The sequence below is a fragment of the Mytilus galloprovincialis genome, chromosome 14 (genome assembly GCF_965363235.1).
Source record: "Mytilus galloprovincialis chromosome 14, xbMytGall1.hap1.1, whole genome shotgun sequence".
In the NCBI taxonomy this organism is placed as follows: Eukaryota; Metazoa; Mollusca; class Bivalvia; order Mytilida; family Mytilidae; genus Mytilus; species Mytilus galloprovincialis.
The window spans coordinates 4,103,303-4,115,475 of NC_134851.1; the positions used below are offsets into that span (position 1 = coordinate 4,103,303).

The 12,173-nt window shown below is 31.9% G+C and overlaps 1 protein-coding gene and 1 pseudogene across 1 annotated transcript; both read left to right on the forward strand.

The window, feature by feature from the left end:
- Positions 1-3,160: 3,160 nt before the first annotated feature.
- On the forward strand, positions 3,161-4,079 carry LOC143059338 (uncharacterized; annotated as a pseudogene).
- Positions 4,080-6,511: 2,432 nt separating this feature from the next.
- Positions 6,512-7,242, forward strand: LOC143058597 (uncharacterized). The gene has a single exon (XM_076232076.1). The coding sequence runs from the start codon at positions 6,584-6,586 to the stop codon at positions 7,121-7,123; it is 540 nt and encodes a 179-aa protein (XP_076088191.1). The 5' UTR covers positions 6,512-6,583; the 3' UTR covers positions 7,124-7,242.
- Positions 7,243-12,173: the final 4,931 nt, after the last annotated feature.

Consider the following 12,173-nt stretch of genomic DNA (forward strand, 5'->3'; position numbering starts at 1 on the left):
CTCCATTTAAATTCTTTTACTTTATTTTCAATTTTTAAATGTTTTAATCCCGATCATATATTTTCCCAAGGTATATTTGTTCGCATCCCCTCTTTTATTTCAGTTAATCAGCAGACATTTCTATCTATCTGATTCACTTTTCCGTCCCATAGAAAGGTCAAGACTACATCATTTAGCTCTTTAGTATACTTATCCGGAATTTCTCGTATTTCGTATTTCGATCTCGTAAGAACAGAGAGAAAGTATCATATGTTTTACCATAAGTATTTTACCTTTAAATGTAAGCTTCCTACTTTTCCATACGTGTTACAATTTTTATCTTGATATTTTATTTTTCTCCAATATCATCGTTATTTATTTAATAACCATGACACCCCCTTATGTTTTAACATTGACTTTGATCCATATGATTTATCAAATTTAAATCGTTTTCTTTTAGAAGCCCCTAATAGTAAGCCTTTTTGTGTTGTCATAGTTTATTCTAGAACCCGGAGCTTTTTTGTATAAAGACAAAATTTTGAAGGTATTTTCTACAGATTTTTCACTTTCATTAAATACTTCGGTGTAATCTGTAATTTGGTTTCTATAAAGTCCCCCCCCCCCCCCAAACTCCTGGTAATTTTTATCCTTCTATTTTAAAATTAACCCTTATCGCACTTGTCATGGGTTCAGCCTGTATATATACAAGAGAGGCGCTATTGGACAACCTTGCCTAGCGGAGCGAATAATCGAAAAGTATCTTGATACTTACCCATTGGTTTTAATACAAGTAGTAGCATTGTATAATGGCATTTGTATCCATGCTCTAAACTTTCCACTATTTTCAAATTTCTCCAATACAAAATCTATCCATTTCTATTCAACCCTATTAAACGCTTTTTGTTGATCCAAAAGTAATAATCCCTTCTTCCTCTTCGTTGTCAATATATTCAATAATGTTCGGAATCATTCGGTTAGCCTCGCTTATATTTCTACTGTTAACAAGCCCCTTGTGATCGGTGTGAATAATCTTTGGCAATACTATTTTAAGTCAGATAGAATCTTTGCAATAAATTTATATTCACAATTTAGTAAAGTTAGTGGTCTCCAATTTTTTTCCCTTTTTCCTCCTTTATGTTGCAATGTTTAGACCCCCTTATGTTGAGAGTTACTCAATATAGTATCATTAAAAATTTCTTGTAGTAAACTAAAGAAATCTTCTTTTATTATATCTCAGTATTAAACATAAAATTCTGATATTGTACCATCTTCGCCAGGTGATTTGTTCTGTTTGAGTAATTTTACAATGTAGTACCTTTTCTACTTCACAGATATTTAACATTGCTTTATCGTCTTTTCTTACCTTATCTATCATACACTCACAAAGTTTCTCGCCTACTGTTTTGTTCCAGCCTTCAGTGGCAAAACGTTTAGTATAAAATTTTACTTTTTTCATTTAAAATAGAATCAATGTCACATTTATACTCACCGTTTTCTGTTTTTACAGGTTGCCATAATTTGTTCTGTCCATTTTCTTTTCTAAATTAAGTATTTGGTCGACTTCCATTTAGTTCGTGATCTAATTTTTGCGGCGACTGCATTATTAGTTTAATATTCCTTAATTTTATTTTCTATTTCTAATTTTGATTTATTTGAATCGTTCAATTGAAGTTTAATCTTTCAAGCTGTATTTCTAAAGTAATGACATAATCTTGTTTTGATAAACGGTTTAACTTTTGACTTATAACGAATCCAAACTTAAACGTTGCGAGTATCATACAATGACCATAGTCCAAATACATCAGAAAATATTATATTACAACATCTTCTTTTGAGTATAGAACTGCATTCCTTATATTTGGTAAAGTCAGTCGTTACCACAAGTTGAATTAAACAAAATTATTAGATTAATTCGCGGATTAGCTACATTCCGGTAAGTTATTACTGGCAGTTATTCAATAAGTAATGTAGACAGATATGTTACCTTGATAAAACAATAAGCAATTCATATGTAAACATATATACAACTGCAGTATTGTTCATGTAACAATTCCGTTTTTATAATACAACGTACAAAGTTATAATATTGGGCGTTTAAGTACATTATCAAATGTATCAGTGGTATGCTATTTGATATTTATGTTAAAATAATAAGATGTGGTTTTAATCAAATAAGAATCAAAACTATTTTGTTGACCATAAAGAAAAAGCTGATGTGTCACTCAGTCTTTCTATAACTTATAGATGATCGAGAAGTGTTAGAACTGCAAAATATCAAAATATTAAAATGTCAGTAGTTTTACCAATTACCAACGAGATAGGTCAACAGCATATATTTAGCCTTGTCACATTGAGAGATTTTACTATGAACAACGACGTGTTTTCAACATATGTAAATATAGAGAAATCAAGAATAATCATATTTGGTGACAAAACATGTACTATATACAACTGTTACAGGTCTACGACAAAGACACGATATTAAAATATTTCCGTTTTATAAAACAATAAATCTCTGCAAAGGAGTATCTAATATTTTTAAACGATAAAATACGCGATGTAGAACAAACTTTGGAGATTGTTAAATGTAACCAACTTACACCATGTACAATAGTTCTAAATATATATACGCCAATAAGGTTTACATTACATCTGGCCCGAGCTGATAGATAAATTGTCTTTGTGCTATTCATTTTGTCCTAAAACTTCGGTGTTTTCAAAGATAATATACGAACTCAATAAACTGGACAATTGATTTGTCAAAATTATTTGAACGACAATAACTTTTAACTTTTAAATGTTCACATTCTAACGTGAAACACCTGACGCTACAGTAAAGTTGATGTGAATGCAGTCACATGACTTCCAATATTTGATTCCAATTTTTGTCGATTAAAATACATATAAAAATAAATATATTTATTAATAGTATCGGAATCACATGTCTGTGTTTGTTTACGTTAAACACGTGTTGATGAGCACATGGTTGCATACCTGGTTTGTTATTTCATGATTTGATTGGCTATTGTATGTCGCAATGCAGGTATTCTACCCGTTTGTACGAGGGTAGGATCGTGATTCTCGTGCAGAATCTCATTATAAATATAAGATATTTTTATAACCAGTTATTCGACGTTCTGCCTTTACCGAGTAGCATACATTCCGTTTCGTTATACACCTAATGACCGAAAATCACTCAGACGACGAGGACACATTGTTTTTGCACGAGCCACCAGTACATTCAGGTGCCAAGTCTAGTTCTGTACCACAGATAAGTGATCAAACTTTTGAACTTTTTACTTCTTATTTTGATAGCAAGATTTCTTCTCTGAAGAACGAGTTGGACTCCCTAGCTAAGAAGCTCAAGAAGGAGGTGTCCGTTAAGCTTAAGGGGGAAGGGAATCAGATTTAATACTCCTTCAACTCAGATATTGTTTCCGAATTGCAAAAACTTCAGAAGCGTACATCCGCGGAAGATTCCGTTAGCACCAATTTGATATCGGGTCTTATTCTTAAAATCAACAGGAGGAATAAATTGATTCGAATTGCTGACAAGTCGCCAGCAGGCTGGTCCACAGTCAGAGAATACGAAAATGATTACCTGGCATCAGACTCAGAAGATGAAAAACGTTTACGGCAAGCAGAAAGCAGGGCCCTCAAGACCATCAAAGAAAAGAAAACCCGTGGAAAACCGTACTAAAAACCATCCGCCACCGTTTCTAGACCTGCCAACTCTACTGATACTAGTAACAGTTACTATCAGCCTAACAACGCTACTCAGCAGCCCTTTCCGAGGTTCCGTCGCCGCGAGGCGACCCCATACGACACCTGTTACGAGTGTCATCAAACTGGCCACTTCAAGAGGAACTGCCCAAAAACTGCAAACAAAACAACCTTTGGAAACTTGTCAAAGTGAAAAGATACAAGATGAGTATATTACTTTTGTTGACAATTTAATGCTATTTGGTCATATTAATGTTCTCTTTCAACATGTTAAATATTTTGATAATATAGATTTTTCAAAAATCGCTAAAGGAGTAAAATCAAGCTAATTTACACATATAGAGTTTTGGAAACACATTGGGGCCAACAAATTTGTGTTGGACACCATTGAAAAGGGTTATATAATTCCATTTATGAAACAACCCCCTTCAATGAAATTTCGGAATAATAAATCTGCCTAAAAAAATAGTTTGTTTGTAATGAAGCGGTAACTGAGCTAATTAGCAATGGCTATATTCTAGAAGTACCATTTCAACCATTCGTCGTTAATCCTCTCAGTGTTGCTACACAAAAGACTGGTAAAGAGCGTTTGATTTTAGATTTAAGTGAATTGAATTTCTATGGTTTGAAAAACAAGGTAAAATTTGAAGATTGGAAAATTGCAATGGAATTCTTCCAAAAAAGATCATTTTCTAATTAGGTTTGATTTAAAATCAGGATATTTTCATTTGGACATCTGTAAAGAACAACAAATATATTTAGGTTTTTCCTGGAATAACAAGTTTTACTGTTTTTCTGTATTAGCTTTTGGTTTAAGTAGCGCCCCCTATATATTCACTAAATGTTTGAGACCAATGGTAAAGTATTGGCGAGAAAATGGTGTTAATATTGTTCTTTATCTTGACGATGGATTAGGCATGGATGAAGGTTATAAAAATTGTAAAGATACTTCTGAATTTGTAAAGTCATCACTTAAACTGGCTGGATTTATTGTCAATGAAGAAAAATTAATTTTTGAACCAGTTCAGTGTTTAGAATGGTTAGGATTTATTTGGGATTCAAAAGATTATACTTTAAAGGTGCCAGAGCGCAGAATTAAAGACACTAAAGATTCTCTTGATATTATACTAAAATCATTTTCAAATTTGAACGCACGTATGCTGGCTCAATTTGCCGGAAGAATTATATCAATGTCACAAGTTATGGGTAATGTCACAAATTTAATGACGAGGCATATATATTTCGCGATAGAAAACAGAAAAAACGTGGGATTCAAAACTATATTTAGTATATGAAAAATGTGTATTAGCTGAATTGAAATTTTGGCAGGAAAACTTGTTGGAGCTTAATGAGAAACGTTTATTGAATGATTCTTTACCGAGAATTATGATATATTCAGATGCAAGTAATGTAGTTTTAGGTGCATATACTGTTGAATCAAATGAAAAGATTTTTCATTGTATGTTGAATGAAAATGAGAAAAAATTGAGTTCCACTTGGCGTGAACTCAGGGCTATTCAGTTATCGTTGAATTCGTTTGAACCCGATCTGAAATGTAAAATAGTTAAATGGCATACAGACAACCAAAATTGTGTAAATATAATCAATAAAGGCAGTACAAAGTTGCATTTACAGCATTTAGCTTATGATATTTTTAGAATATGTGCAACGTCGGGTATCACGTTGTGTCCTACTTGGATACCTCAGTGTGAAAATTTCAAAGCTGATTTCATATCTAAAATGGTTGATATTGATGACTGGCAAACCTCGTTTCAGGTTTTTACTTTCATGAATGAAATTTGGGGTCCTTACACAATCGATAGATTTGCTAATTTTCATAATAAAAAACTGAAAAGGTTCAACTCCAAATTTTGGAATCCAGGAAGCACTGCTATTGGCGCTTTCGCTCAAAATTGGACAATGGAAAATAATTGGATGGTTCCTCCGATAAGTTTAGTGGCTAAAAGCATTAAACACCTCATTCTCTGTAGAGCTGAGGGAACATTGATCGTTCCAAAATGGCCGTCATCGGCATTTTGGTCTTTGATTTTTAATAGAAGATTGGAATTTCAACCTTACGTTATAGAAGTTCTTGATTTTTCATCAGGTCAAAATATATGTATTCAAGGACAGAATAAAAACTCCATTTTTGGTACCAAGCATTTTAAGTCTGATATACTGGCAATTAAGATGAAAGCGACTTAATGATGTTCGATTTTATTTGTACATATTGTTAAATGTTTACAATATGTGAAATTTGCATTGTATTGCAAATTTGGTTCTGACACGGCTATGTATGTTGATATAGCAAGGTCTAGTGAATAGTACGATGTATATGAGATATTAAAAAAAAAAAAAAAAGGTTTTATAATATTATTATTTGTTTATTTTATTTATACGTTTTGCAGGTGTTTTTAGTACTGGTCGTTGGTCTAAAGATAAAATACCACAGAATGAAGGTCTTAGCAATCTTGCAAAATGTCTTCCAGACTATTGTTTAAATTCTAGAGCTGATAATACTAGAAAGAAATACAGGTATGCATTTAATAGCTTTTGTAAATGGTGTAATTTATTTAATATAAAGCCTTTACCGGCATCAGATTATAATGTCTCATTATATTTGATTCACTTACGAAAAAATTTTAATTCTTCTGCAAAGATAGTTGAAGCATATTATGCCATTCAATGGACACACAAATTAGCTGGATATGTAAATCCTTGTGATTCTTTTCTGTGTACTTCCGTAAAAGAAGGTACACAAAGGTGAATCGGTCATCACATTGTAAATAAGAAGGAACCAATAACTCCTCATATTCTTAATCAACTGGTTTTGAAATATGGCAATACAAATAGTACTTTAAACCATAGAAGAATAGCATGTATGTGTCTCGTTAGCTATGCCGGATTTTTAAGATTTTCAGAATTAGTTAATTTAAAAAGGTCAGATGTTTCATTTCATTCATTATATATGTCTTTATTTATCGAAAAAAGCAAAACGGACCAACAAAGAGCAGGAATTCATGTTTTTATTTCCAAAACATATTCAGTTACCTGTCCAGTCCAAATGTTAGAGACATACTTGAACCAAGCGAACATTAAACACGATTCTATAGAATTCATATTTAGATCAGTTGTATATCGTAAAAAGACTAACACGTACGTGCTAAGGGGTCATGCGCCTTTGTCTTATACAAGAGCCAGAGAAGTATTGTTAGAGGCTTTAGAATCTTTAGGATTAGACAAATCAAAATTTGGTTTGCATAGTTTAAGAGCAGGTGGAGCAACAGCTGCGGCTGCTGCTGGTATTCAAGATAGAATATATAAGAAACACGGTAGATGGTCTTCAGATACAGCAAAAGACGGATATGTGCGTGAAAACATTTCTGAAAAAGTACTCGTTACTAAGAATCTTGGCTTGTAATTTTCATACCCGTTTTTTCTTATCTACTTTGTCATTTCGAAAGTGTGCTACTCACAAGGAGAGCTCATTCCTATTGTATACATGTGTTGAGTTTTATTGACTAAATAATTTATGTTCGGTTAAGCTTGGCGAATTAGAACATAAATATATTTCTTAATAGTATCGGAAGCACATGTCTGTATTTGTTTACGTTAAACACGTGTTGATGAGCACATGGTTGCATACCTGGTTTGTTATTGTATGATTTGATTGGCTATTGTATGTCGCAATGCAGGTATTTTACCCGTTTGTACGAGGGTAGGATCGTGATTCTCGTGCAGAATCTCATTATAAATATAAGATATTTTTATAACCAGTTATTCGACGTTCTGCCTTTACCGAGTAGCATACCTTCCGTTTCGTTATACATATCCCCCACCCACCCCACCCATTTTGATAGACAGTTTAATGATGTGACAAGATAATTTGTAATAATAATAATTATATTTATTGTGTTTTGTAGATTGTTGTTGATTTTGATTTTTAGTGGGATGGAGTCCCGATACGGTGTTTTGTGTATTGAGAAAATTGTGTGATTTGCTTGGATGAGCAATTTGATGCAGATGGACGTTTAATTGACTATTGAAATATGAATATATATGAAATGATTTTGATGTTTGAAGAAAAAGAAAAAATAAAGTATTAGTGTGCTACTCACAAGGAGAGCTCATTCCTATTGTATACATGTGTTGAGTTTTATTGACTAAATAATTTATGTTCGCAATATGAATATTGTTTATTGCAGAATATCTGCTAAATAGTGTGGGAAGCGAGGTGTTACAAAAAACTTGTTTTACTTGTTTCCACGTAAATGCTCATTGACGAAAACTTGTTTTCGTGTTTTCCGATTCACAACTTCAAGGTTCTTACAAAATGTTATCCAATCAAAATTAGTCCATCGATGAAACAAGTACTAGAATATCTGTATGTGATAAATATCAATAAACAAGTTAAATGTCACTGAGAAGTCAGACATTATAAAAAGCTGATGTGTCCCTCAGCTTGTCTGTAACTCAAAGATTATCAAGAAGTCATAGAATTGCAAAATATCAAATATTAAAATGTCAGTAGTTTTACCAACTTCCAACGAGATAGGACATCAGCATATGTTTAGTCTTGTCACATTGAGAGATTTTACCATGAACAACGGCGGAATTTCAAGATATCCGGGATATATCATTTTGTAGATGAATCAAACATTATAACAACACGTGTTGACCAAACGAGTACTTTTATCAACTGACAACGTACAACGACAAAGATATAATAAAGAGATATAAATTGATATATATCTGCACATGAGTATATGTTATGTTCGATTATAGGTGAATACGCGATGTAGAACACGCCTCTGAGTAATTACCTCTAGGAGCAGACCTATGCAGATATGAATGAGTACTTTAATAAGTAAAACATTCAACAGAAAACAAGGTTTATTGAAATTTCTCACGGAGAAGAAATTAATGCGTCGACTTAAACTCTACATTTTAACGAAAAACAGTGTATGACAACTTTGCTAGTTAAAGTTTGATTTTCACTCATAAGTCCTCAATCAAGAATATATAAAATAACAAATATTTATAGTAACTAGTAATTTAAAAAGGAATAAATGTATCAGTGAGTTACCAAAATTCGCAGCTAAGTAGTAAAATATGAACTCTGTGTTTTATCGTTAAGCTGAAATGCAAGGTTTTTTTCTTCTCGGGAATAAGTTTTTCTATATTGTTACAAATGTATGTATTGTATTTATATTGTAAACTATGTTGACCACAGTATACATGGTATACGAATTTGAGTATTGTATACTATGTTTTGCTATGTTGCTACAAATATATCCCAAACAGTCTTTCAGCTGGCCCTTACACAAATATATACTAGTTCAGTGATAATGAACACCATACTAAACTCTAAATTGTACACAAGAAACTAAAAGTTAAAATAATACAAGACAAACAAAGGCCAGAGGCTCCTGACTTGGGACAGGCGCAAAAATACGGCGGGGTTTAAATTTAGTTTGTTTATGTATGCCAGTTATGATTATTAAATATCTTGCCCAGAGCTGGTAGACAAGGTGGTTATGTGTTGACAAATATTGCAAAAAATGGGTATTTTCAAGGTTAATAGTCGTAATCAATATACTGGACAATTGATAGTTCACATTAATTACTTGTATCATGACAATTAACATTTATAAATGATTTTAAAACAAATTTATGACAAATCAACAAGAATTGAATAAAAGCTCCGGTTAACTGGTCAGCTTTTTGTGTTATTCGATATTTGGTCTGTCCGACGGTTAACTGGATAAACAATAAACTGTTGAAAACACTAAATATTACTAAATTGAATAGTTAACTGCCCCATATACAAAACTACATGTTTTTTAATCCGTAAGCTGGTAAAAATTTACTGATCAACTATTAAACAAAAACCTTAAGATTAAAACAAGGAGAACAGTTGAGAATTCAGTTTAAAATGTAAAGCTTGATGTTAGAATAAACAACCTTCTCTTTATAAAAATATCATTCAAAGGACAAACTTAAGATTAGAACAAAGAGAACAGTGGAGATTTCAGTTTAAAATGTATAGCTCGATGTGAGAATAAACGACCCTCTCTTTATAAAAATAAAAACTTAAAAAAGTAATCAATGTTTTGTAAAACATTCAACAATGAAAGAGAGCAGATAAGCAAAACTTATGCTTGTTTAAGGATTGTAATATGTAGTATTTTTGAACTGAAGTAACAGTTACACATAAGTGTAAAAGACACATGCTTTAATTAAATATAGTGAACTCTTCTAATCCATTTCAATATGTTAAATGGTCTACAAGTTATAGAGGGTCAGCAAATTTGTAAAATAATAGAATACTGTAACAATGGTTATGGGATATCTATTCATGACCCAAAATCAATATATGTAGAACAACAACATCTCACAAAAAGTACTGGAAATGAGCTTTTACTGCTGTTCTTTATCTCAAAATCAGAACGAGGCCTTCAACATGGAGCTACGAAAACTCTCATCTCACTCTAAGTTTAAAAAGGCCTCCAGCACCGGCTCGGGTTGAAATCTTTACCAAACAAACATGGATAAACTTTATAAGACTTGTAATCCATTAACTAAATATCAATTAACGTTAACGTTATGCACTATGACAAAATCAAGCAATGTCGAAACATTATTTTTAGTAAATAAAGGCAACAGTAGTATCCGCTGTTCAAAACTCATTAATCCATGGACAAAAAACAAAATCGGGGTAACAAACTAAAACCGAGGGAAACGCATTAAATATAAGAGGAGAACAACGACATAACACTAAAATGTAACACACATAGACAACATCCCACGAGAATAACAAATATAACATATATATATAACATCAAAACCAAATAAATGAATTTGGGATAGACAAGTACCGTGACACGTCTTATCGATATGTGAATTTACACTCACAAATAAGTGAAAACAAACGACACAACGTTATAATGTAATACACACAGAAACGAACTGTAATATAACAATGGCCATATTCCTGACTTGGTACAGGGCATTTTTAAAGGAAAAAATGGTGGGTTGAACCTGGTTTTGTGGCATGCCAAACCTCGCACTTTTATAGTAAGACATATGAACAATCAAAAACACATAATTCGTTTGTTACTTTTTTGTATACAATCGTATATCCTTATTTTGATAATCTTAACACTGCACTGACCTTTGGTTAAACTTAACAATTTGGTAAATGTATAGTATTATAATTATACTATGGAATCTTGACAACATGCCGTTCATTAAGGTAGTATGGGAGTCGAAATTAAAAATGGTAGAATTTGTTCATACTTTGCCAACACGTAGTGTTTATTGATAAATGTTCAAAAATATAATAAAAATGATAGGTCACCGTGCATATCCCCAAGCTACATGTTCTGAAAATATGACACATTATGTATAGATAATACAGGAAAAAAACATCAGTATGTGATAAGAAGTTAAACTAAATGACAGAATTGTAAAATAAAATACGAGAAGATAGCTTTCAGAAAGTTCTTTGATAATATCAAAAGAAAAGATAGGGTCACTGTGCGTTTTTACTGGCTAAAATTCAAAATAGCAAAATTCCATGACAATTCCTGCAGAAAATGCATTACTTCAGAGTTACCTCCCCTAAACTATGCCATTTTAAAAACATTAAAAATCAGGCAAAAAAATTTCTACACTTGTACAAATATTAATTTTTATAAGTTAGAATCTTATAATTTAGTTATTTTAAATGCACATTCACATTAGCTATCTGCATTCCTGCATCAAATTTTGCTAATTTGATTAATATTCTCGACCTTAGATTCTATGGTGTTTTTTTTTAACAATTGAAGATGTTGAAAGACATCCGTACTAGCTAAAACACCCATTTTTAATGTATGCAATAATGCCATGTAGTGACATATAAAAAAATGTGTAGGTATTAGGTGTTATGGGAATGATGTATCAAAGTAACTATAAATACTTCATTCGCGTTTTCCATTTAATTCAGGCACACATCACTTCAAATCGATTAATTATTTCCGACATCAATTGGGTTTTTGATAATTCACTAACGGAAATAATATTCTATTGGTTAGGTTGAAATTTGTTTTATAAATTATATTTGTACATCCTTGAATAACAAATCAGGCAGAAAGAGTAATCACCTTAGAATCAATGTTTATTTTTTTGTCATTATCATTTTATGGATATTCAAAATTATATATCTATTGTGACACGTAATTATTTAAGAACTGAAAACAAACACCAATCAAATCGGGTAAGTGATTATTTAAGTAAATTGTTGGAATTGAGTTTGTATGAAATAATGTTTGAAAACATCAGGTTTTGGTAGATAAAATGAATTACATGTTAGAAAAACGTATTCACACACATACCTTGCGTAGAAATGAATTCTAAGAGTGATGCTCCATAAATTCTACCAGTTGAGTTACGAGTGGACTAAACTGAAAACAACTGTCAAATGCCTG

Bases quoted from the DNA above. Each gene is read 5' to 3' on its own strand.
- LOC143058597 (XM_076232076.1), top strand. From the start codon at position 6,584: ATGTGTCTCGTTAGCTATGCCGGATTTTTAAGATTTTCAGAATTAGTT.